General features: G+C 43.3%; 2 protein-coding genes across 2 annotated transcripts in view; both read left to right on the top strand.

Annotated features, from left to right (window-relative positions):
* The window catches only part of LOC141581415 (uncharacterized), a 578,148-nt gene that overhangs the window by 36,887 nt on the left and 513,355 nt on the right, over positions 1 to 27,906 (top strand). The gene's annotated exons all lie outside the window — the stretch shown is intronic.
* On the top strand, positions 267 to 27,760 carry LOC141581732 (heat shock factor protein 5-like). Its single transcript, XM_074387993.1, has 4 exons — positions 267 to 1,210; positions 12,014 to 12,158; positions 22,211 to 22,291; positions 23,571 to 27,760. Exons 1-3 carry the CDS (start codon positions 267 to 269, stop codon positions 22,280 to 22,282), a joined length of 1,161 nt encoding a protein of 386 aa, XP_074244094.1. The 3' UTR covers positions 22,283 to 22,291; positions 23,571 to 27,760.

Below are 27,906 nucleotides of genomic sequence, written 5' to 3'. Positions count from 1 at the left end.
TCCAGACTAAGTCTCCAAAAGCTATCGCAACGAAAACATAGACACATGGGACCTAAGGAAGCGAAAGAGATTGTGCTCAGCAAAAGAAACTGTCAACAGAGTAAGCAGACAATCTGCAGAATGGGAGAAAAATTTTAGAAACGATGCACCTGACAAAAGTGTCATCCAGAATCTATAAAGAAATTAACACAATTTTAATCAGAAAACAAACAACTCCATTAAAAAATGGACAAAAGACAAGAACGGACACTTGTCAAAAGACATTCATGGGGTCCGCGGCGGCCGGGCAGGCAGGAGCCCACAGGGCGAGGCGAAGGCCGCGGCGGGGGTCGGGGGCGGGAATCGAGCACGGGGAGGGAGAGGTAGGCTGGGTGGGTGGGCGCGAGGTCCGGGCCGGGCGGGGCGATGCAGGAGGCGCCGCTCTCCATCCCCATCAAGCCCAACAACTTCCCCGCCGAACGGTGGCGTCTGGTGAACAGCCCGTGGTAACGGTCCACCCGCTGGGACGGCCGCGGCGAGGGGCTGCTCATCCACCAGCCGCTCTTCGAGGTGGAGCTGCTCAGCCCGCCCGGGCCGGGAGGCGGCGGCGGGGCCGCGGGGCCGGGGCCGAGCCCGGGCTCTTCACAACCACCAACTTCACCAGCTTCGTCCGCCAGCTCAACGTCTCCGGCTTCCACAAGGTGGTGCAGGGCGGGCCGAGGCCGGGGCCGGGCCGGGGCCGGGGGGCGGTGGGACGGCGGGACCGGCCCCTCCACCACTTCCGCAACCGGCACTTCCGCCGCGGCCAGCCGCAGCTGCTCGTGCACCTCCAGCGCCGGACAGGCTCCAAGGAGGCCAAGCTGGCGGCCGGCCTGGAGGTGCCCTGCCGCCCGCCCAGCGGTTTCCAGTGGCTTCCAGCGGCTGCGCATCACCTTGGCCTCCGCCTCCGCCCCCTCGGCCGCCGCCCCGAGCCCGCTGCAGCACCGGGAGCCGCCACCTGCGCAGCAGATTCCCGGCCCGAGCCGCACGGACCAGGGGCTGTAGGACAGTTTCACCGGTCACTTCGGCGAGGTGGTTTTCCCCCTTACTCCTACGTAACTTCATCCCACGACCGCAGTACTTTTCCCATGAAAAGTTTAGATAGGACCCCAGTTCCTCGCAGAATATGGCAGAACTCCCTTGGAATGCACCCCGGACAAGTGGAGACATCGCCCACGTTTTCAGAGAAACGGTAAGGTTACAGAGCCATTTACTTGGCCTGTTCTCTGTGGAGAGGGTATTTCCTGTTACAGCCCAAGTGTGAGATCGACTTTATGTTCCCCGCCTCCAGATCCTGTTTTGCTGCCTCAGTGGTGCGTGCCTGTTGTCCCGTCTGCTTGGGATGCTGAGGTGGGAAGACTGCTTGAGCCTGGGAAGCGGAGGCTGCAGTGAGCAGTGACCTCGCCAGTCACCAGGCGTGGTGACTCATGCCTGTAATCCCAGCACTTTGACAGGCTGACGCAGGTGGATCACTTGAGGTCAGGAGTTCAGGGCCAGCCTGGCCAACATGGTGAAACCCCATCTCTACTAAAAATTTAGAAAAATAAAAAATTTGAAAAATAAATTTTTAATTATAAAAACTATAGAAGCGAAAGTGAATTTCTAAATGAGATACTAGTTCATAAAATGTATAATTTAAAATTTAATAATATTTAAAATGTAGAGTTTCTGTAAAGGTAAGAAAAAATAGTTGAGACAATAGGAAATTATAATTGCTTATTAGTATTTTAACTTATAATTTTCAGTGACTATAAGGTTTTGGTAAGTATAGTCAAATAACAACCTCCCGATTTTTTATTGGGAGAAGGAAAGAAGAAAAAAGGGAAAGAAATTAAACCTCAACTTAGTTTTCCAATTGTTTTTTTTTTGTGTGTTTTTTTTTTTTTTTTTTTTTGAGACGGAGTCTCACTCTGTCGCCCAGGCTGGAGTGCAGTGGCGTGACCTTGGCTCACTGCAACCTCGGCCTCCCGGGTTCAAGCAATTCTCCTGCCCCAGCCTCCTGAGTAGCTTGGATTACAGGCACGCGCCACCATGCCTTGCTCATTTTTTGTATTTTTAGTAGAAACGGAGTTTCATCATGTTGATCAGGCTGGTCGCAAACTCCCAACCTCGTGATCCACCCCTGTTCGGTCTTCCAAAGTGCTGGCATTACAAGTGTGAGGCACTGTGCGTAGCCCAGATTATTCTTTAATATAAGTTAATAGGCAAAGGCTGATAAGAAAAGAAGTTCATAAATGACAGGTTCGATTTTAGTTAAGGAAAAAAAAAGGAGACATGATTATCACCTGTACCTTTCATGAATCTAAAGTGATTGAGCGTGAATTCGGTAGTGTAAGTGGTCCTCAACTCTGAATTAACTGTGGGAGGTTTCCTTGTGTTACTCAGAAAGCTTGTTCTTTACTTGCCAGCCAGGTGCGGTGACTCACACCTGTAATCCTAGCACTTTGAGAGGCTGAGGCAGGTAGATCACTTGGGGTCAGGAGTTCAGGACCAACCCGGCCAACATGGTTAAAGCTTATCTATACTAAAAATACAAAAATTATAAGAAGAAAAGCAAGCATCACCCATCATTTCTTACATGTTAATTGTGTAAAAGTGCTATACGTTCCTTTATGGAACATGGCTTTTATATAGTTGATTTTTGTGGGTTATTTTTGCCTTTTGTTTAAAAATATGCATTGCTTTATGTCAGAGCTTGAACTTTTAAGTTTTAAACCACATAGTTTATGGTATCTACATTTGTCTTTAAAATAGTTTTCATAGAGTTCTTTGACGTCTAATGAAAACTGATTGCTTTTAGGTCTGCTGTATAGCTGTGGTATTAGGGTTTCTTTCCATTGTACTCCCAGGATAATCCCACTGTTTTTTTCCTTAATTTTTATTTTTTTTTGAGACAGAGTCTTGCTCTGTCACCCAGTCTGAAGTGCAGTGGCACCATCTTGGCTCACTGCGACCTCCGCTTCCCGCGTTGAAGCACTTCTCTGCCTAGCCTTCCAAGTAGTTGGGATTACAGGCGCCTGCCACCACACCCAGCTAATTTTTGTATTTTTAGTAGAGATGGGGTTTCACCATGTTGGCCAGTCTGGTCTTGAACTCCTGAACTTGTGATCCACCCACTTGGCCTCCCAAAGTGCTGGGATTACAGGCCTGAGCCACCATGCCTGGCCCTCGAATAACTTTCAATGCTTCTGTTTCTCCCTGGGCACATACTTTAGGCAGAGGGACTTCCCATTTTCCCTCCTTCTCTTTTCGTTTCTGTTTAATCATACTGGAAAGTGCTTTAGCTTGAGGTTGCCCCACTCTGTCCAGCTGATAGGCAGATACTGCTCCCTGTGGAGTCTTTTCATCATTCTTCTGTTTGGTGTTTCTCTTTTCATGCCTCTTGATAGTCTTTTTCATTTGTATTTTCTCAGCACGGCACTGTTTATGGTAAAGCTTAGCTTTCAGACCAATCATTTTCTTTGCCTTCTTTGAACGTTCATGAGCCTCAGGACTTTCCTTCTTTCTCTTTTTCTCATGGTCATCCAAACGGTATCCATAGCGTTACCAGTGTAATTCAATATATTCATTCTGTGGCATGGTGACAGCTGCAGAGCTGCCAGAGGAAGCCCCTGGGGTGTGAAAACGCTCAATTTTCAGGTCTCAGAGACCGACGAGCCAACAGTGTGCAGGCCACGACAAGAAAGCTATTTTTTATTTATTTTTCTTATTTTTTTGCTATTTTTAATTTTTAAAGATATTTATTGATTTGAGGTGGAGTCTCACTCTGTGGCTCCCTCCCGAGTTCAAGAGATTCTGCTGCCTCAGCCTCTTCAGTAGCTGGGATTACAGGAGCCGGCCATCATACCTGGCTAAGATTTTTTTTATATTTTTAGTAGAGATGGGATTTCTCCATGTTGGCTAGGCTGGTGTTGAACTCCTGACCGCAAGTGATTCGGCCACCTTGGCCTCCCAAAGTGCTGGGATTGCAAGGGTGAGCCACCTCACCTGATTCTTCTGTATTTTTAGTAAGCTCCCAGGTGAGGTGAGTGCTGGCTAGTGGAGCACATTTTGAGTGTCATGGATCTGGTTCATGCCCTCGTTGGCAGTGGTGGCTCATGTCTGTAATCCCAGCACTTTGGGAGACTGAGGTGGGTGGATCACCTGAGGTCAGGAGTTTGAGACCACCCTGGCCAACATGGTGAAACCCGTGTCTACTAAAAATACAAACAATAAAAATAAAGATAAAAAATAACTGGACAGTGGTGGCATGTGCTTGTAATCTCAGCTACTTGGGAGGCTGAGTCCTGATACAGGAAACTCATGTTCCAAACTCCAGATTTCCCACAAAATATATAGGAAATATGAGGCCCAAAGAGGGAAATGTTGCTGAAGATGACACAGCAAAATGGAGTTTGAGACTAGAAACAAAAGCGCAGATGAAGCCTTTATTCCCATTTCACTTTCAATATCAAATATACATATCTAAGAGGGCCCCTTTATCTGGGCCCAGCCCTGAGCCGCTTCTGTGGCCTGTCAGGGAATGCCAGGAGCCTTGGCACTCCCCGAAGGTTGTTTGCCAAGCAGCAACCAGGCGGTGGGGAGGAAGAAGCCAGTTTCATTTCCTTGCTCCAGGACCTGGAAAGGTCTGACCCTGGAAAACACCCCACGCAGGGTATCGGTGACTTCAGGAGCCCCAGAGATCCATCTCTGAGACACCCTGCACAAGGACCCTGCAAGACAGGACCTGTTTAGGCCCCTTCCTTCCACCCCAACCCTTGTGGGGCCCATTACTCTCCTGAGAGCTTCCCTAGGTTATTTCCACCCACCCCCGCATTGACCTCCAGCCTTGGAACACCCTCACAGTTTCCCCGCCTGTGGAGACTCCACAATTATTCTCCTCCAAAGACCCCTCCCAAAACAGCCTGCCGGCATCAGCGATGCTGTCACACCTTGGTGACTGCCTAGGCCACCCCCTTCCCTGCCCCAAGCACCTCTGAGTCTCCATCATGACTTCCCCAGGTCTAGGGCTGTACTGAGACTGCACAGTGACCCCGACACACAGGGCTTTCCTCCAGCACTCCCTCAGACATCCTGCCCACCCTACAGGGGAGACGAGGCTCCACCGCCCCAAAAACGCGGCTTTCTGGACCCACACAAGGCACCTCTGTCACACAGGGGCGACCCTAGGAATCCCACTCCAGATATTCTCGGGCCTTCCACCAAGGGAGACACCAAAGGTGGAGGAATCCCCTGGAGAGGATCCTCAGAAACCATCCTCAGAGCCACCATCACAACCAGAAAGACCCGAGGAAGAAACGTGGCCACGAAACCCATCTCCACATACACACTCCTCCCAGCGGCAGTTCTAGGGACGCCATTCATGGTCACCTCACCCCATGGTGACCTGAAGACGCTGCCCCCAGGTTAAAGGGAAAAGAAAGGAAGAGTCCAGCAGAATTCCTGAAGGAAAATCCATTTTCCTTTATTCATTATGCATTGGAGCTAAAGCGCAGGGCACAAAGGGTTTTATAGACAATTTTAAGTTCTTAGTACAGTTTTCCATGGAAACTTTAAAAATTAACAATGAAAGAGATCATAGATAATAAACCCATCATAAGTACATTATCAGTAGGTTTCAGCAATTCTCATTTTGCTGTTTAATTTCAAGTATCAATTCCAAATATTCTAGGAGTTTTTTACATCAAATATCAGATACAATATCATTAATTATGAAAGAACATACGTAACTATCTAACAAGTGAAGCTGAGAAAGAAAATATCATTATCATATCTAATACAAATGTTAATATTTAAAACAGATGAATTTGTGTATTCACCAAAGAGTAGACTCTACAAGCACTGAAGGCTTTGCATGAAACGTTTTAACATGTTTCATTTAATATTTCATCTTCAGACACAAAATATCGATACATGAAAATATTCAGTTGTGTATACAGGGCCACAGATTATGTTTGGAGGAGGAAATCACAAGTCAACAGTGGGATATTCCAAACCACTTTATTGTGAACGTAAATGCAAGAGGCCGGGCACGGTGGCTCCCACCTGTAATCCCAGCAGTTTGGAAGGCTGAGGCAGGCAGATCACAAGGTCAAGGGATCAAAACTATCCTGGCCACCATGATGAAACCCTGTCTCTACTAAGAATATATAAATTAGCTGGGTTGGTGGTTCATGCCAGTAGTCCAAGCCACTTGGGAGGCTGAGGCAGGAGAGTCATTTGAACCCGGGAGGTAGAGGTTGCAGGGACTGGTGATCTCGCCACTGTGCTCCAGCCTGGCAACACAGCAAGACTCTGTGTTTTGGTATGACCAGTATGGGCCTGGGGGAAGATGAGCTGATTTCATCTCTCCCTTTATTACCATGAGGTGGGAGCCTCATTTCACATATACAGATTCCCTTCAAAGACGAGATGAACAGGCCTGAGCCCCCATGGAACTTGGAGTAATGACAGCCTTGTCCCCATGCATTCTATCTTCCCACACTTGTTGTTTCGTGCCATCGTGCATTCAGTGCCTCTGTGGACAGAGATCCAAACCCAGGCACTCTCACAAATCTGGGGCCAATTCTATAGTTTTTTGAATTCCAGCTCAGTTCAGATTGTCACCTGCTTGGGACTGTGGGTGACTGTTGACTCTGCACTGGGATGTGGTGTGTCCATGTGACAGTAGTCTTCCCCAAGAGTTGTTCAAGAAGGTAGTGCCCTAGGAATGCCATCTGGACTCAGTGAAACAAGAAGGGCAGATAGCAGCTGGCAACCACTGTTCATGCCACCATCACCCAGCTTCACAGTGTGGTTATTTGAAGAAATCTGTGCTCTGTGAAAATCCTAATCAACAACAACAAAGTCAACAATAGCAACAACGACAACAAGAAAAATTTTTAAAAAAACATAAAAAAAGAAGATCCCAATTTTCCTGGACTTTTTCAGCAATAGAAGTGATATTTTGTAGTCTTTACAGTTGAGGAGTCCAGGATCTTATAATGCTAATTTCTGTCTTTAAGGTAAGATGGCATTAGTATGCCGAATAGCGATGAAATCCATGCTGGCGGCCCTTCTCATAGTGGCGACATCTTTATGCACGTCTTTGTATTCACATGGCGGTGACATAGCCTAGGAAAGTCAATTAAAGAGAAAATGGGTACAATTTTTAAAAAGGCTCCAACATTTTTAAAAAGGCATCATTGATGAGAAGCCACACATACAGATTCCTTTGGAGGGTTCCCTTGTAGCTGCTTTGGCTGAGTTTTACAGTGCCGGGTTCTGAGGATGCAACTCCCTGTCCATTCACCAAGGTAGTCTCCTTTAAGAGCTATGAAAAGATTGCCAGAGGCAAGACAAACTTACTTTATAAGTTGAAAATTGGGCTCATTGCTTGGTGATACTGTCACATAAAAAATAAAATAGGGCTCCAAAAGATTTTCAGAGTATTGTGACAAGCTTGTAACAATATTATCTGTTACCTGTGCACTTGTTCCTTCAGCATAATCAACATACACTTGTGCCAAACAATCAACTTACTCAGTGATTCAAATTCTACCGAATCCTTAGTAGTTACTACACACTCCGAGCAGATTTTAATGAGGCAGGTGCGTGCAGGGCTGCTTGAGAACACCCAAGAAGCCTAATGATGGAAGCACCACAAGGTGCTGCTTTACTTGCACATTGTGGTAGAGAAATGTATTATTCCACAGTACCACCGAGACACCAGAGACAGTGCCAATTTTAAATGTGTCTGTTTCAGTTGGAATTTTCCTGTGTACTCACCAAGAGTCATAAACCATAAATCTTACATTGTCCCATGAAGCCATTTTCGCTGAAAACTCATGTTGTTCCTACACCTAGTACTTGAAACACTGGCACCTTATACAGTCTAAGCACAAGTCTCTCAGCCACTACTGCTTTGTCTGATAAACTCCTGGGACTGCACCGAGATATACAGAATAGACAAGGACACGAAATTGCAATTGCTGAAGTAAAAGACAGCCAAGAGCAGTAAGTGCATTGTCTATTTAGATATAATTAGGAATACAACTGCATTTATTCATGAATGCTATGTGAACAGGTAGAAAATAAAAAGAAACTCATTAAGAACAGATTAAATTTAACTAAAAATATTCTGAATTATGGTCAAAGCAGTGAGAATATCAATAACGTTTTAAAATACAGATCCATGGCCGGGTGCAGGGGCTCATCCCTGTAATCCCAGCACTTTGGGAGGCCAAGGTGGACAGATCAGCTGAGGTCAGGGATCGAGACCTGCCTGACCAACATGGAGAAATCCTGTCTCTAATGAGGATACAAAATATCCGGGCATGACGGTGCCTGCACATAATCCCAGCTACTCAGGAGGCAAAGTAGGGGAATCGCTTGGACCCAGGATTCAGAGGTTGCAATGAGCTGAGATCGCACCATTGCACTCCAGCCTGGGCAACGAGAGCGAAACTCCTTCTCCTAAAAGAATAATAATAATAATAATGATGATGATGATGATGATTCTTGTATAATGCATAAAAGACTTGAAATATGATGCCAAAAAAATAAGCACTTTGGTCTGTTAATTTTAAGGCTTTCATTTTCCTAATCACTACTTAATCTGATTTTGTCACAGATGTCGGCTTTTGCGGCCAATGGGAAACTCCACTAAGTGACTTCACAGCCTTACCTTCAATCTCTCTGCTTTATCTTTGCGAAGAAAACTAAATAGAAAACACAGGTCATGGTCGTATGCCAAGGCACGCAGGTCAAAGTAATATTTCGTATAAACACTGGCAGACACATGAATATTAAACTCAAGTAGCTCCAAAAAACTCTTCTCCATCTTACTCCTGGGGGAGGAGAAACACAATAAAGCGAACACAGGGCAATTTTAGTCAAGTGGGTTATCTTTAAAAATATTCTGAGCTACTAGGATGCTCAAAGTTCTGTTTTGAAACAAATAAAGGCTGAGTGGTTGGGTCCTTACACTAATGTCCAAACAAGGCACAGCTGCTTGGGGTCTCCTCTGCATCCCAGCAGCCCAAGTTTGGGATGAGGGAGAGGTGGAAGCCTCTTCTGCACTCCTGCTGCTGCCTCGGGGCTTATTCTTCACAGTTCCCTTAGGGCAGCTGCGCAACTCAGACTCCAAGCTCACTCACAAACCCCGCAATGGTGATGAGATGACAGGAATGATGGGTACCATTTCTTAGCTCTGAAGGAGCTCCAGGCATATTTCCCAGGACAATAACAGGAAGGGACTTGCTGAAGTAGAGAAGCACCAACAGGAAGATGGGGCGCATCACCATGGCAACAAGGGGACCCATGGAGAGCCACCCTATTACCTCGGAGGAGGAAAAACCGTAAGGCTACAAAGAGAATTCATCCCAAATAAATACATAAGCAAGATACATTTTATGGCAAAAAGAATCCCCTTCCCTCTGCTCCAGCACACTCGGCTGTGTCAAGGAGGCATAATGCAAGTTTCTGCTCACCTTAATATTAGGAAGAGACTGGGGAAGAATAACATTTACAATTTGAAAGGCAGAAAAGTCAAGGAGAGTCATTTTGGCTAAACTCATATTATAATGTGATTTATAGTAGGGCCCTGGCCTTAACACATGCAGTGTTGCTCTTGAGTTGGGAATGCAACCCTGAAGAACTCGGCATCTGTCACCCCTGGACAGAACAGAATGTGGGGGAGTTGGAGGCAATGGGAGAGGAAAGCCCTGGGAGCCGTCCTCTGCCTCACGGTCATCCAGCTGCCCTCACCAAAGCTAAATTAATAGGTACACAGTTAGAGTCATTCTGGGTGCTTTCAGAGTAAGCCCTGTAATGAGTTAATTGCTTAAAAATGATCAATATCTGAACAATACATTTGGTTTCTTGGTTTGAACGTTTTAACCTTTTACCCATTGGCCAAGTAAGCAAATGCTTGAAAGTGGAGGGCAGTTAGACTCTAAGTCAAGATGTGGGGATCTCATTTGCTGAACGTAAAATCCAACTGAACCTCCTTCTAAAATTAATATCCTGTTCACGTATCCATAGGTCTATAGAAATGTAAATGAAACAATATTTGAATAGACAGGTAATCAGGTCGTGACTTACTACAGAAATTAATGGCACTTCCCAGAATTAGTGTAGCTATTTATAGGGGTTTAATCGCTGAAGAAAAGAATTGTGTCAACAGCCGATTCATCTTCTAAGATTTCTGTTTTTTTTATTTTTTATTTATTTTTTTTCTTTTTATGTGGAGTTTCTCTCTTGTTACCCAGGCTGGAGTGCAATGGCGCAATCAGCTCACCGCAACTTCCGCCTCCCAGGTTCAGGCAATTCTCCTGCCTCAGCCTCCTGAGTAGCTGGGATCACAGACACGCACGCGCCACCATGGCCAGCTAATTTTTTGTATTTTTAGTAGAGACGGGGTTTCACCTTGTTGACCAGGATGGTCTCGATCTCTTGACCTCGTGATCCACCCGCCTCGGCCTCCGAAAGTGCTGGGATTACAGGCTTGAGCCACCGCACCCGGCCGATTTCTGGTTTTTTAAACAGCTAGTTGACTGAACAGCATACCCTTTACAACACAGCATTTCTGCATAGTGGCTACTCAGTTTAACTCTCTAGAAAGGATATATATTCCGGGAAGACACATCGATGTTGGAACGTTTTAAGAAAAATCTGAGGGACAGCAGTTATTTATCTGTTAAGCTGACACTCAAAATGGGATCATTGCAAATAGTCAAGAGCAGTAGGGTGAGACACATGTCTATTAAATGCTTGGACGTAATGCTTTTCAGCTTCCCAAGATCACAAACAGAAGCAGCCTGTTCAGACCATAGCTCCCGGTGTTTCTCCGTTCACACACAAACAGCTCTGTTTGGAACCTGTCTTCTTGAGGCTGGCCTCTGCCTCCACTGCTTCTGGAGCTCACTTCTGTGGAAACCTGCACTTATCCCTGCATGCTCTCTGATCTTGTGACTGGAAATCAGAGCCCCAGGCAGCTTAGCTGCAGGTTTTGAGAACAATTCAGCTGCCAAAATGGCAGAACTAAGTGTTCATGATTTGAACAAATTTGAAACCACCTTTGCAAAAACTGTAACGGAGAAAATGATGACAGTGAAAGAGGATTGATGTGACTTCATCTCACTTCTAACCTCCAAGCTGTCCTTGTTCTTTCCTACACAGAGGCCAAACTAACTTTGGAAGGAATGTAGTTTGTAGTTTAACTTTGAAACCAAAGATGGTAACAACCCTTTCCCAAAACAAACCCCTTTCCCACCTGGGAACTAGATAGATGACCTTTCCACAATGAATAAATTAGCCACAAGATTAGAAATTGTGGCTTAGGAGTCATGAGGCTGAAGGCTGCAAGAATTTGAACCTGCCCGTATTGATCCTGGGAATAACATCACTATTGTAAAACCTAAAATCAGTGCTTGAGATATTTTGCAGACGTTGTACTGGGATCAGGTGACACCACCCTCACAAATCAAAGTGGCTCATATGGTTTTCTGGCCCCAACCCAGCAGCCAACTCAATGCAGGAGGACAGCTTCAACGTTGCCCTATGATTTCATCGCTGACCTGATCTGTCAGCACTCCCCACTTTCTGACCCCCTACCCACCAAATTACTCTTTTAAAAAACCATCCCAGAGTTTTCAGAGAGACTAATTTCAGTAATAGTCAAACTCTGGTCTCCTGTACAGCTATCTCTGCATGAGTTTAACACTTTTTCTATTGCAATTATCCTGTACTGATAAATTACCTCTGGCCAGGCAGCAGAGAAGGAGAAATCAGGCAGTCACAAATCGTGCTTCCTTTTAGGGAACAGTTTGCAGTGGATGACTATGATTAAACTCCCTTTAGCATTTGCAACTTTCAAAGTACTTCCATTTGTTTCAAATTCATTTGCTGTCATACTCTTTGGTAAAATGGCTACCCCAAATATCACAATTATCACTTGGTTTATACTATTAGCAAAGTGGTGGCAAAAATGTTTGTTTGTTTGTTTGTTTCTTAGAGAGAGTCTGGTTCCCTCACCCAGGACTGAAGTGCAGTCACGTGATCACAGCTCACTACAGCCTAAAGTTACCAGGCTCAGGCAATTCTTCCACGTCAGACTCCCAAGTAGCTGGGACTACTACAGAACCTGCCAACACACTTGGGTAATTTTTTAAAAAAAATTTTTGTATGGACAGGCTTCACTCTGCTACCCAGCAGGTCTGAACTCCTGTGCACAAGTGATTGAATGTAGATATATACACACTGCAGTGTATCTACAATATAAACTGTATCTTCAATTGCAGCCATACACTGAGGTGATTCTGAATAGCAGTCCTCCTATCTGGAGTCACGGGCAAAGATGGATCACAAAACTAACTTGTGCCACTGCCTGGCATTGTCTTTTCTGATGGTCAACGTAAACAAGAGCTGCTCCCTTGTCTTGCACCAGATGCGGCCGACACAGCTGTCCTCACTGTCCAGCGGGCACCCAGGGCAGCTCTGCTGGAAATGCCCCCCTGCTCACCCTGCCTGCCTGCTTCAGGGCCCTTCACTTCACAGCAGTCATAAGGCCAAATGGGAAGGGAACCCTGGGGAAGCTGTGTTGCAGTGCCATGTTGGTGCATCTGGGAGGAACTCCATGACCCTGCGCAGCTCCCGAACTCTCGTAAACAACTACTGGCCCCTAGCCTGCTTCTGTGAATGTCTGAGTACCCAGGGAGCCTGTGAGTGTGGTGGACATGGTGTGATTCCCCAGAAATGCTTCTCAAACTGCGGGAGGTGAACGTGCAAGCTTCTAACTCATCAGACCAATTTCCAAACACATGCAAGGTTAATGGGGAGGAGCCAGGGCAGAGAAATCTGTAGCTATTTAACATCATATCTCAAGGTTCCTATAAAAGCAGATCTTCAGATTAAAGGGGGAGATAAAGATAAGCAAAAGCAAATATACAATGGGTGACTTAGGTTAAAGCGTAACTGCTGCATAGTCCAGAGGCCTTAAGACATGAAAAGTGGCCAGGTATTTCAAAGGCCTGATGTTTGCCCCTTCAAAGGGGACTGAAACTGGCAGGTGGCTTCTAAAAAGCTATAAAGATATTTACTGCACTGTGTCTTTCTGACAGCACACTTGTAAGAGGTTTGCCAAAAAACAATCAGAAAAACACTTTTCAGTTTATCAGCCAGTTATTACAACAATATCACATCAAGACTTACCCATTAATGCTGGAAAATATAAACTGTTATACTAAAGCTGGATTGATTGAAGTCTGTGGTCTTATGCCTACTTCCTTTATCTGCACAAGGAAACCTATAAAGATATTTCTTACACTGATAACTTGGAGAGCAAATGAGGCATGGAAAATGATGGCAAAGTTTGCCAAAACCTTAGAAACTCACATTGTCTCAACTGCAACATCCTTGGGATTCTGGCTGTCATCTGCACTCCAGTGACGACGATTTCCCCAAAACTTGGAGGCCAGAAGCGTGGCTCCGAGGACAATTTGTTTCCAATTAGTAGGACAAAGATCGATGTTAGCATTCGTTAAAAGGCGTTCAATGTACACCTGCCAAACAGAGCACTTGTCTTTGATTTCAGTTCTGTTTCAGTGTGGTGATATCATTTAAGAATGAAAGACTTCTGGTTTTTGCCAGAACGTTAAGTGCCTTTTATTGTCATGTTGTGCAGGGAGTTTGCTCACACAAAGCAAGAGGGCAAGTCACAGTCATAGTCAGATACTTCTGCAGCATACTCTGCCCACAGAAATTTTCATGCCAATTTCATTCACAGGGATGTGAGCATGAAGAAAGGCACCTTCAGCACCTTCACACTCATGAAAGGCAGCACAAACACAGGCCTGGTGCAGATTAAGGTTGTTCAGGAAACACTACAGTGCCATCCGCGTGCAGCGTCACACCTGGCTGGCAGGTAGATAGGAATTTTACAGGTGTGCCATGCTAGAACGTGTAGCACGCAAATCATACTGAGAATACTGCTGTCTTCTCCTTTTCACAACAACTCACCCGCTTTTGGGACACAGGCTTAGGAACTGCAGGTCAAGAGTGCCTCCCAGTGTGGCCAGGCAGAGAGCATGACAAGGGCAGGTCTCTGTTGCTGAGAAACAGTCCCTGTATTCAGCGCCTTGATGAGGAATGCTTGTGAATGAATGGAGGGTCCCGCTCACAGCCCCTACTTTCCATGTCTCCACAATCACTTCACAAAAACTTATTTCTTGTCCTCCAGTATCTGCATTCAGTCAATTCTGGCGGTTTGAAGGCAGAGAGAGCTGCCGGCCTCTCTATCCTTGGGGTGGCTCTAAACCCGCCAAGCAGTTTGTGAGATAATCTCAGAAATGATTGTCTATCTGTGCAGTCTCTATCCTATAAAGAACTAGAAGAAGGACCAGCTGAGGGAAGGTTACAGAGATAAGCTGTGAGATGTTGCTACCTCAGAGGGTGCTCTGTAGAAGAGTATGACTCTATGCTACGTGAGGTCTTTGAATCAAGGTGAAAGAGAAACAGTTTATTTTAAGAGAGTTCATTTATTGTATGAACATTATCAGATTGGTGGCTCAGATCTGGCAATGTTCTCCAAAATCAACTGTGTTTTCCAAATCACATGGCCCTTGAACATGACATGTTCTTATGAGAGATCCTGCTCTCTTTCTCCAAAACCCTGCACTGTCGGTTTTTCAAGGAATAACCCTCCCTCCTAGTGTTCAACTCCACAGGACTCATGAGAGAGCACTGAAGCAGCACTGGCAAGCCCTCAACTTCCTGTCACCTTTACTGGTAAACCAGTGATCCGCTGACACTCATCGATACCACTTGCCCTCCTGGGTCAGTGAGAAAGTTTCTCTTAACATCGACTCTTCTATCAGCATGATGGATCCTATCCACTTTTGCAGAACACTGTTCCCCAAATCACCTCTTCTTGAAGACTTTCTCTCTCTCTGCCAGAGATTTTCCCCAATACAAATGTGTTGCCTGTTCCCATCCTGCTCTCCCCAGCTCCCCCACGACATCCTCTCATTTGCTCACAGTGTCATGCCCTGGTGCCAGCTCCTTGCCTCCCATCTCACCTTAACCAACCCCCACCCCCATCACTCACCTGAGACTCTTCTTGCTGAGGTCCCCGGAGCTTTCACACCCACAAACCAGAGCCCTTCACCCCAAGGCTCCACTCCGCAACCTGGCCCTAATCTTGTCCAGGAAATTGCCATTGGCCCAGCTCCTGGAGACTAATAGTTACATGTGAGTTAACCTCCTCCAATCCGTGTGTAATCCCTCCATGGCTACCTTCACTGGCAGGCTGCCTGCTTCAGGTTCTGGGCCGCCACGTGTCACGGCTCACCTGTAACAGCCTAGTTGCTACTTAGTCCTCTTCACTGTCCCGACCCCTCTCCCAACTATGGACTACTCTCCCAACAGAACTTGGGATAACCTCTAAATTAAGAACACTGCACTCCCCTGCTCAAGATCTACCATTAGTCGCTGCTTCAAACGAATAAAACCTCTACTTCGTCCCCTGGTCTGCAAGCCAAAGGGCTCTGTGAGCGACGGCTCCGCCTCTGCGGCTGCATCTTTTCCGTTGTTTCTTTCATTTCTCTCACAGGCGGGCTCCCTGCTGTCTGTTCCTTGAACACACGTGAAATGTGTTCCTGTCTCAGTCTTGGCACTCAGCCCACTGCCTATAATGCCAGCATTCCTTAGCATCCTCGCTTTATAGTCAGGTCACTGCTTAGATGTGACCTCTCTAGAGAGGCTCTTCCTGATCATTCTATCGGAAACAGCGAGCCCCTCCCATCACTCTCTCTGAATCGTGCTTTATCATTTTGTTATTTGCCATTACCTAAAAAAAGAACTGCTTTCCTCATTAAAACAAATGCCTCGTAAAGACAAGGACTGTGCTCGACCTGTCCTCTGCTCTACCCCAGCATTTGGAAGAGTGACACAGGGTTGGCATCCCAGGGGTGTTTATGGAATGGGGACCTTCTTGGCAGCCTGTAGCACTGTGACCCCAGCCTTTCCTATCGCGAACCCTTTGTTCTTATCACATTTTCCTGCTCTTCCTCCTCGCACTCTGGCACTTTACTGGAGGCGTGCCCCTCACATGCTGGTGGTCTTTACAGAGCTATCTTTTGTCCATCTTCTCTTTTTTCCCTTTTCCTGAGTAGCTGTGACTATAGGTGTGTCCCACCATGTCCGGCTTGTCCACTTTCATTCTAAACAGTTTCTTTGCATTTGAGCAACTACTCTTTTTCTCTTTTTTTCCCCAGAGTGTTGCTGTTGTTGTGCAGGGTGGAGGGCAGTGGTGCAATCTTGGCTCACTGCAAGCTCTGCCTCCCAGGTTCCAAAGATTCTCCTGCCTCAGCCTCCCAAGTAGCTGGGATTACAGGTGTCCACCACCATGCTCAGGTAATTTTTTGTATTTTTTAGAAGAGACAGGGTTTCACAGTGTTGGCCAGGCTGACCTCGAACTCCTGACCTCAGGTGATGGCCTGACTTGGTCTCCCAAAGAGCTGGGATGACAGGTGTAAGCCATTGTGCCTCGCCTTGAGCAGCTACTCTTACTCTTCATTCCTTACCGCCAGCTCAGATTCATGCTCCAGTCCCATACATCCAAATGATGACTGCACTGCTCAGATTCATGTTCCAGTTCCGTTGATTCAAATAATGACTGCACACGTCACTCTGCTATCTCACAGGCACTCCAAATTTAGCCTGTATACAGTGAAGTCCCCCTTCTTCCAATCCAGCTTTCCCTCCTGCCTCAGCTCTCTCTCTCTCCATCTGGAAGTACCACTCCTGCTTCCCCCCAGCATGTGCTGGGCATTCCCAATGGCTGCAGCTCCATGAAATGGCCTGCATCTGATCCAGTGCTCATGGAGAGGTTTCTATGCAGGTGCCCAGCGGAGGCCTTCACCCCTAAGCTCTAGCTGGATGCTGAAGGAGAGGGTACTGCTCTAAGTATCCTTTCTCTCCAGGCCATGTAGTTGACATTCCTCTACCACATGGTTAGTGTGGGGAGGGTCAAACCATCCCAGCCATCTGAACAGGACTTTATATTCTGAATGAGTCTCACCACAGGAATTCTGGGAGAACCATGTAGAGGTAAGGACACAGCTATGGCTTGGCAGGCTAACTAGCAAAGCCCACGTCCAAGTCTTAGTAGTTCCACATTCCTGGGCAATTTCCCGAACAGGCACAAGAGGTCAACAGGAACAACAAAGCATTCAGAGCAGCAGCTCCAGGTCAGAACTGTGGGGAAATACAGCCTGGAACTCAGCTTAGACCTACATTGGAATCTGTTGAGGGAGAAACCAGAAGTCTCTCCTGCTGCTTTCAGTAGCAATTATTCTGTGATAAGAAAAGCAATGGCATCATTTTAAAACATGACGATGATTAAAGTCTAATATGTGTATTTACTTTGTTTGCATAGGTTTCTCCTAAAAGATCTGATGATAACTTTAGGAACTTTTATTTAGAAACACGGCCATACGCTGTGTAGGAGACCAGTTATTAAAGATGCTTTATAAATAAGAAATAGCTTACCAATGCTACGATTGCACCTGGAGCTGTTAGTTTTGTGACTTTAGAAAGATCACAGAAATAACTGAAAATGCAGTTGCGTGTGGGATCATCCTCAGAGGATTTCCCTGGAATATTTTCTTGCTGAAAGAAGAAGAAAGTCAATATACATATTCATTCAAGAAAACTTCTTAAGTACTCTTACGATGGGGATGTTAAAATTGGTGCCCACATGTCCCTTAGAATAATCTTGCTGGGATAATATGTCTTTTAGTTCTAAAAATATAAACGGCAGGATCTTAAAATATTTTTGGTTTTGTGTAAGCATAGGTGCTAAGGTGGCCCTGTGGCTATCATATGCCTGAAGCAGGAAGCTTTTAAGTTTTGATAGCATTTAAACAAATTTAACTTTAAATTGTTTTCTAATTCCATTCACAGAGTTCGTTCATATTTGTTAGGACTACTTACAAATATTCTTATTGTTTGCTGCTATAAAAACTTATCTTTTAAAATGACACATTTTGTTATTTGGATGGTATGTTTATTCCCCTTAGTGCACAAATTAAACAAAGCTGTACGTCAGCTCTTACTCCAGTGTGACCAATTTACAACACTCCTTACATAAGATGATTAGACACAACTTAGTGAAGACTTAATGGTGGATGATTTTGACTTCATCATGAAATCAACACAACTTCATAAGACATAAACAGAACCTCAGAGAAAGTGACACTTACTGAAAGTGGATGTATTGGCTCATCAAAAACAGCCAGAGATCTATTTGCATATCTATAAAAGAAGAATGTGCATTTAAGAGATTAATTCAGGAATGGTTAATATCTTAGTAAAGTATCTGCTGGGAGTAGGGCATGGAGGGTGGAGGGAGATACTTCTTGTTTGCTTTGGTAAAATTTGTTCACCAAAACAGTTGTTGCCAGTTTTTCTCCTGGATCCTGGCCTTCAGAGGGTTTCTTGACCTGTTATTCATCAACACATCACGTTCTGAACTGGGAAGTCTTTTCTACATTGATGAGCCAGACTTGCCTTTAAATACTGACTCCCGCTAACAGGCAATGGTAAGAAGCTATGTCTATTTTTACTCCTCTAACCTCATGGTGGAGTGGAACACAGGAACATTTTAGGAAGCAGTAGTTGTTGGCAATAAGGATTTTAGAACTTTTTAGAATCCATTAAGATTTCCCAAATCTTTCTTTCTATACTTTATGTTTGCTGAAGTAGTTTGAGTTACAGACTTAATTGCCTTTTCGTTTTAAAAGAAGGCAGTCTTTAATGGACTTCACAAACTAACACATTATGTGATCATTTAGGAAAGCAGTGGTTCTCCTAATGTGGTCTGTGGACCCCTGAGATTCTGTAGGAGACCCATGATGTCAAAACTCGTTGTTGTTTTTGTTGTTATTACAGGGTTTTGCTCTTTTCCCCAGGATGGAGCACAGTGGTACAAACCTCACTCACTGCAGGCTTGACTCCGTGGGCTCAAGCAATCCTCCTGCCTCAGCCTCCCAAGTAGCTGGGACAAAATGTCCATACCACCATGCCCAGCTGATCATTTCTTTTTTGTTTTTTTCTTTTTTTTGATAGATGGGGTCTTGCCACATTGCCCAGGCTGGTCTCAAACACCTGATTCAAAATAATTCTCCCACCTTGGTCTCCTAAATAGCTGGGATTATAGGTGTCAACCACCATGTATGGCCCAAACTGTTCTTACAAGAATACTAATTCAACCTGAGAAGCTTATTGAAAATAAAACACAGAAATTATTTATTACTTTTTTTTTTTTTTTTTTTGAGACTGAGTTTCACTCTTGTTACGCAGGCTGGAGTGCAATGGCACGATCTCAGCTCACCGCAACCTCCACCTCCTGGGTTCAGGCAATTCTCCTGCCTCAGTTTCCTGAGTAGCTTGGATTAGAGGCCCACGCCACCGTGCCCGGCTAATTTTTTTTTTTTTTTTTTTTTTTTTTGGTATTTTGAGTAGAGACGGGGTTTCACCATGTTGACCAGGATGGTCTCGATCTCTCGACCTCGTGATCCACCTGACTCAGCCTCCGAAAGTGCTGGGGTTACAGGCTTGAGCCACCGTGCCCGGCCAATTTATTACTTTTTAAAAGTTAAAAGACATTGATTGCTTTCTCCCTGTTCAACACTTGTAATGACTGTTTAAAAGCAAACGTGAGTAAAACTGATGCTTTCTCAGTATGAATAAGGGCAGTGGTACCAAATTATACCAGTATTCGTTCCACTCTTCACTGCCCCTTGCAGTTTTTATTAAAGAGCATGTTTCACTGAAGAATGTCCTTGATGAAACAGTAAAAATTAATGGTGTTACTAAATCTTGGCCTCTCTTTTTAGTATCCTAAGTAGAAAGTTCACATAAAGCGCTTCTGCATACTGAAGTATGGTCAAGTTAAAGAAAAGCACTTGTGATTAAATTGTGAGCTGAACAAGCCAATTTTTCACAGAACACCATTTGTATCTGAAAGTATAACTGACTGTTATCCATACAATTAAGTCAAGTGAGTCTGTCATTTCAAGGAAAATAACAAATATTTGTCTATAATAAAGCTAAAACTTTCAAGCTAAAAATCTGGACTTTGAAAACTCATACCTACTACTGTGAACTTGATGGCATCTCCCTATTTGAAGACATTTTTATAATGGTGGTCATACTAATGAAAGTGAGTTTTTGACACTATAAAGAAAACAAGTATTCAGTGCATAATATTGTAAAAGCCAGTGAGGGGACAGATCCATTTATTGTACAAGAAAGATCAGTGACTATTAGTGAACGAATTCATTGATATGTACAATCCTCCTATGACTATTTTAATTAGTTAGCACTTCTGGAGTTTTGATGGGGTTAAAGAATACCCACAGTAACCTGATAGCTTTAAAAATACGCCTCTTTCCTACTATATATTTGCATGAGGCTAGGGCATCTTTTTACTGCTTCTTTACAAATAAATTGCAAACAAAGACATAAACAAATACACTTTGGAACCCTTAATAATTTAAAAGAGTCTTACGAACCAAAAAACCCACAAGTGATTTACTGTAGCACTGTAAAATAAGCACTCTACAGCTTATAATGTCTTGAGTTATGACCTGACAGCATGTTTCGTATGACACAAAGTGATGAGCTGCAATAACAAGACAGGTTTCAAAGAGCTCACCTGTGCTTTATGTTGTAACATATTGCCATGGTCACACTGTGGAGGAAAAAAAAGGTTGTAAGAACTGATTACATAATTTGTTAGGTTTGAAGATATATTTCTAAAGGTGGGGGAGGGAACCCTCTCAGTGGCCCTGAAATCCTGTATTCAAAACAATATCCTGTGAGCACTTTTCTTTTGTTTTAGTCCTCTGGCTTTACAGCAAAAACAGGAGAACCAAAATGCTAGGCAAAAGGCTGATAGAAGACTTGTGTCTGCAGATGGTTCTTATGTATAAATAATGACATATTCTCCCTGAGATTAGCCCTTCTGCCCATAGAACCTTTCATTCTGTGCAAGTTACTTATATCTATGTGTTCATATGCTTACATTTAGGTCAGACAGTAGTGTTTTGCTTTTTAAGTTGCTAGGCCCTGCATTTCAGCTGATTTAGTTCACCATCACCTACTCACCCATTTGTCATTATTTCCCTAAAAGCACAGAATGAATGTGCTTTATACCAAATAAAGTAATTTAAAATCGCCTATGCATGATTAGCAGAAAATTTATTAGTAAACATTATAACGCATCCAAAAATCGATGACACTTGTAGCTCTCCTAAAATAAGCAGTACTAAACACACAGCGTAACACCACATCACACAATATTAATGACAGGTACTTCCACGTTAGTTTAAAGAAAATATGGATGAACAAATACAACTCTTCAGATGTATGTTACTGTGTTACAAAGACATCCACAGATGTTGTGTGTCAGGAAACAGAGGCTTTTCTTTGATAAGGTCTGTCCTTCCATTCACCCTCAACATTTAAAATGAGGCTGAGAATAATTTCAGAAGGCAAATTGGAGTTGTAAAAAGTAGGTCTTAGAACATTATTAGCATCTAAGAGAGATATTTCTATAGTGCTTCCAACAGTGTCATCTCCAAATTGTAAGATCACAGAATTTGTAGTTACATGCTGAGAAGAACCACCGAACCTCACGTGACACTCCATGCACGGCCCATTTTACAGTTAAGAGAACCAACGCTTAAAACGGATTCACCCAAGGTCCCTGAACAGTGCTCCTGTGAACTGCAGGTTTTCAGAAAACACTACGGTATGGTATAAATTGAAGCATATGCACACATAGATAGAAATGACTCGCACAGATGAAAGGCTTTATGGGTAGAAAGAAGAGCAAATGACAGGGAAAACATGTAATTTTTATGTTAAAACCATCACTTTTTCACACAAAGGAGGCAGCAGCCTCCACATTTGCTGCACACTGGATCACCTGGGGAGCTTTAAACAGGACCTCAATGTCAGCTGGAGACATTCTGATTTAATTGGTGTTGGGCATGCTTTAGGCATCAGGGTTGTCGGTAAAGTTCCCCAGGTGACTCCAATGTGCAGCAAAGGTTGGGAATGACTGAATTAGGGTGAAGATCAGAATCACCTGGGATACTTTTATCCATATAATGATGTCTCACATACTTCCTTATTTTCCTAAAAGGCTTGTGAGTGTCCAGAGCCGGAGGGAAGGTGGAGCTGGGAAGATGCACGTGTTTACAGACATATGTTTTGAAGAAACACTGTAAGTGATTCTAATACGGCTCACTTCTTCCGTTGAGAACAATGCTCTACTAACCATGAAATACATTTTTCAAAATCTTTCCTAAAAGCCAATTTTCTATATTAATTTGCTCAGTAAACCTTTCTTTCATCAAAAGCAAATATACCAAATAATCCCTTCTAAAACTGGAGAGTAAATTAAAACTTACTATGCCTCAAAAATAGACTTCTAGTCCAGGCACGGTAGCTTATGCCTATAATCTCAGCATTTTGGGAGGCTGACTTGGGTGCATTGCTTGAGCCCAGGAGTTTGAATCCAGCCTGGCCAACACGGCAAAACCCCTTCTCTAAAAAAGAAAAAATATATATTTCAACTTTAAAAAAAAAGTGTAAAATTTAGACTACACTGGAAGAAAAAGCAGGACTTTTACTTGTTTGAACAAGGGTAAGCTTAAAAACTACTTTTGAATTGCATACTGAGTCATTGGAATCTTTTGAAATCAGAAGAAGCCAGGGACTCTAGCCAAAAAAGGGTGGCATTTTACTTAGGACTGAATACAAACATTAAGTGGTGCCACCATACAGATCAAAACTCAGGGCTTTAGACACAGATGGAGTCCAGTTCTTGCTGAAACAGAATTGGATCTCAATTATTGTTATACATGAGAGAGGAAAGTCACATTATTAGGAATATTAATGGCCATTTTTGATTAAAGTAGAAGTTACTAACAAATTAGCTTAAAACTAGTACATTAGAGACAAATTTAAGCTTGTAACTTAGTAGTGTTTATAGACTGGAAAGTCAAGTTAGGGATAAGGACATTAACATTCTGAGGTACCACTTGTCAAACTGTTTTCTGAAAATCAACACTCATAATGGAAGGACATGTTAATAATATTTTTTGGACATCTCCATTGGAGCTGGCTTTTTAAACCAACTTGAACCCATCTTTCAAGGGTGTTGTGAAAGGGCATCTCTGATTGTGGCCTATGATGTGCTGGTGCATGATGGGAAAATTTAAATGCAGATACACTATGGTGCCACTGGAGGACAAGCTGTTCCTTCTTCCAAGAGTAGTTCCCAAAGTAGTGCCCATCGTGCTAGGCCTATGGCCCATAAAGAACTACTAATTTTTCCTAGAAACATCCAATAAAAAGCACCTCTCCTGCCCATTAGGTTCAATACTGTCATAACAGAAATGCATCAGATAAATAGCCATGCTTATTCTGGGATGGTTTATTTGCTAACTGGCTTTCCCTTTTACCACACAGTGTCTAAGATTAAAAAAATTCATCCTTAGGTCCTGAAAAATCCATATATCATTGACATCAGCTTCTTCAACTGCCTGCTGAAAAGGGCAACCAAATGGCTGAACTAACAGCGGATGGCCTGCATGCTTTTAGCATACGGGGGTCTGTCACTCAGCCCTTGGCAACCTCGTTGTACTCACCATCCTAATATTTGGCTGAGATCAGGCTTGCTGACTGTGCTGTTATCCAGGAATATGGTGGAACACGAGCTGTATTTTCTATCAAGATGCCATGGAGGTATCTGAAGAAGAAGGAAGATAGAGAAAGACATCACAGAAGGATAGACTTACCCAAGTTTGGGTTTTTTGCCTTTGTCAAAATGTCAAACAATAAAGCATTAAGGTATTTTTCATACCCCGTGACCTGTCCGAGTGTGGTATCATGTGCAGCTGTATGGGAAACTCATTGGAGGCTCTTAATTGTCACAGATGATGTTTGAAAAATGGGTTATAAAATGCTGCCCTTGATATGACACTGATCATCAAACCTGGCAAGCCACTATTATAAATTCCCTTTATAAATAATGGGAAACATTTATAATGGAATTTCATGTTCTTTTTCTGATGCAGGAAAAAGCACTGAGATTTTCTATTTCTGTTATTCATTAACTGCAACAGAATATCATACATTAAATAATATTGACACAAGAGCACTTGATTGCAGTAAATGAAGACCTAATACTACATTTACTCCCTTACTAATCCTAAGTGTGTGCATTCAAGAGAGAGTGCGATGGAACCAGTGTGTTAGAGTCAGAGAGTGTGCATGCCAGAGCTGCTCAGTCACCAAACAAGTGAGGGGCCATAGGTCTCCCTGGGCCTGTTTCCTTGTGGGAGGATGGAAAAAGTACTGCTTTAAGACTCTCTCACATCCACAAATCAGATGATGAAAACAACTTTTGGAATGTAACTTTCACTTCATGTTTACATAAGACTGCTATGACACTACTCAAATGAGAACTTCTGAGAATACTCTGCATTCATTTCAGAAGTTAATTGATTTCATTCTTTAAGTTATTTGATGCACATTATGGCACATTCCTGCCTCACTCGTGCTGCTCTATCTGGAATATTTATTCCTTTCCCCCTTGTCCCAGCAAGCTTGACCTCATCCACCTTCTGGGATCCCTTTGCCTGCAGCCACACCACAAAACAATTCTGGGTTTGCGTACTCATCAGTCTAATTCACTGTGTGTTGCATGATACAATTGCCTGCAGGGCATCCCCCTCATGAGAAAGTGAGCCTCTCCAGGAGAGGGAGAACCCCTTCTCTCCTACATGCAGCTGCTGAGCACAGAATGTCGGAGAAATTAAGGAGTTCAATAAGAGCTTGAACAATATTCAAGTCAGTGAAAATTTGGAAAGTAAATCTTCCTACAGATACAAATGAGTGAAAATTCATCCACAGTGCTATCAGAGATATGACAGTGAACCTTTTGAGCCCTGTGGAAAATCAACTATCTCTAAAATACTTTCAAAATATCTATTCATTTGTTGAGAGTGCGATAGTCAATACGGAAACTGCCTCAATTATGTTAAGTAAATGTTCCTGCTGGGCAAGTGAGGTGGTTTACTCCTGTAATCCCAGGACTTTGGGAGGCTGAGGTGAGTGGAATACACGGTCAGAAGTTCAAGACCAGCCTGGACAAGATGGGGAAACCCCATCTCTACTAAAAATACAAAAATTAGGCAGGTGTGGTGTTGGGTGGCTGTAATCCCAGCTGTTGAGGAGGCTAAGGCAGAGAATTGCTTGAATCCTGAAGGCGGAGGTTGGAGTGAGCTGAGACTGTGCCATTGCACTCCATCCTGGGTGACAGATCAGGACTCCATCTCAAATTAAAAAACAGGAAAGTGTGTGAGAGAGAGAAAGAGACAGAGAGAGAGAGAGAGAGAGAGAGAGAGAGAGAGAAAGAGAGAAAGAGAGAGAAAGTGCTCTTGCCTAAAAATAATCCCAGTAGCCAAATGCCAATCACCAAATAGTTGAAAAGAACAACAGCTTTATTTAAAACCACAAAATACTGATTATTTTAACTGGAAAAAAAAAAAAACTAACTCAGATGAGTTTTCCTTCCTCCTCTTAATATGCTTGTTTGCATCACGTTATCACACTCTTCCATTAGGGTCTCTCGTAAACTCATTAAATACATAACAGGGCAGGATCTACTACTAATCAGCCAGTATGAAAAAAAACGCAGGGTACAGAGAAGATCTCATGGTTGTTTATAAACCTATGCTGCATTTAAACATTGCCAGTAGCCAATAATCCGAAGTATCCATAGAGTCCAACAGCATTTTGCTGCTTCAGATGCTTTGCACTGCAAATTCACTTCTTTCTTAACCAAAATCCAAGATGTTTTTGAACAACATTACTATTTGAAGGACCAAATTACCCTTTAAGATAGAAATGTTTTAACTCCAGCTGAACTCTTATGTTTCTTAAGCTATTCTGTGATAGATTACATTAACAGTGTTATGTGTGTATATGTGTATACTTTTGTTGTCTCAAAAACAAATACGGCATAAAAAATAAAAATGGACTGATTCCGATAGTTTCATTCAAAGGGAAAGAAGGTATCCCTTAACGTCACTACTGTTGAGGTAGTGCAGCGTAATACTTTAAAATAAGAAAAGTCAATTCTGAGGAAAATTCCATATATGAGAATAAAAATAACAGGAATACTGCACCAAAACACAGACTAGTTGGTACAGCCTCAGGTGAAATCTGTCCCCGTTTTTTTGATTTAAAATTTCCTATCACTCACTGTGACCTCCACCTCCAAGTTCAAGCAAGTCTCCTGGCTCAGCCTCCTGTGTAGCTGGGACTACAGGCATGTGCTAACACGCCTGGCTAGTTTTTGTATTTTTTAGTAGAGATGAGGTTTCACAATGTTGGCCAGTGTGGTCTTGAACTCCTGGCCTCGAGAGATCCACCTGCCTCAGCCTCCCAAAGTGCTGGGATTACAGACATGAGCCACCACACCCGGCCCTGGAGATCACGGTTTTCTCCCCACTTTTTATAAGACATGTTTTAGATGTTTTTAAAATAACTAATGACTTTTAGCTCACTTGAAAATTTCCAATACTTTGTGTGCTAACAAAATTGGCTCCATCTATGCTGCACAACAATGGGACCACATGGCAGGTATGGAGTTTGAATAGAGTTACTACACAAGGCCTGAGTGGAAAAGTGTAATATGCTTATAATAGGTATAACTAGAAAATTGTCTGAATTAAGGTCATAATTATGTTCCATTAAACTTAGATTTACACTTACATATAGGTTCTAAATGTGGGTTAAATATGATGGATTGACCACAAATTTATTTTCTCTTCCTTTTGAAATCTCATGAGAGTTAGTCATAAAATAAACATTATACACAGAACCAGGAGACAGGATTGACAGCAGATGATTCTGAGTCAATGTTGCAAGGTGGCAAGCAGATAGAGGAGTGGTAACTGACATAAAAGCACAACCCTGGTGCCCACAGGGAGTGACTTGAACAGAAACAAGCAATCCCGTGTATTTTGAAGAACCCAACACAGTCTCCAAAATCATAGCACATGGTACCTGGGAAGGTAGGGTGAAACACAACAGAGCCGGCAAGGTCAATAGTAAGTCTGTGGTTAGAACCGCAGGTCCACCTATCCTCTCCTCTTAGAAGGAATGTGGATGTGTATTCCCTGGATATATTACACCTGAAGGTTTCTGAGCTCAGACCCACCAGGGCTGAATCCTGGGAAATGGGAGCAAATGGCACACACAAAGTGAAACTCCACCTTGCTTCCCAACCCTGCTTCCAGAAAACCAGCAGCCATGCTTGCACTGCCCAGGCAATATCACAACCAATTTAAATTTAACTTAAAAATCAGACAGCCTTAAAAATGGGCACAGTAAGTTAAAGACTTTCCTGCATAAATCTGACACTTAGGAAAATAGAAAAGAGTTAGAAAATTCACCAATAAAGGATCATGCTAACAGCACTGGGTCCCTGTTACATTTCTAAGGAATCATGACAGATCGACTTTTAATTTAAACAATTAATTTCTTAACTTTTCGAAAGTTTACTTACAGAATATATGCGAAAGCTTCTCCTCTTTTCTTGAACTAAAGGTAAAAATATAACTAATCAATTTTGGTATAATAAAATACCATAGAATAAAAGTAGTTGCTAATTATCCGATCATCACTATATAAAACAAGATAAATCTGATTATTGCTATATAAAAAATCAATTAAAAAATTTTAATTTAAACAAAATTTAACATTTAAATAATCTGGCATGATGAATCTCTGAGTGTAAAATTTGAAAACACAGTTTTACTTCTT

This window comes from Saimiri boliviensis, chromosome 1 (assembly GCF_048565385.1).
Source record: "Saimiri boliviensis isolate mSaiBol1 chromosome 1, mSaiBol1.pri, whole genome shotgun sequence".
Lineage (NCBI taxonomy): Eukaryota > Metazoa > Chordata > Mammalia > Primates > Cebidae > Saimiri > Saimiri boliviensis.
Note: the sequence above shows the minus strand (reverse complement) of the source record. Positions and strands in the feature narration are given on the sequence as shown.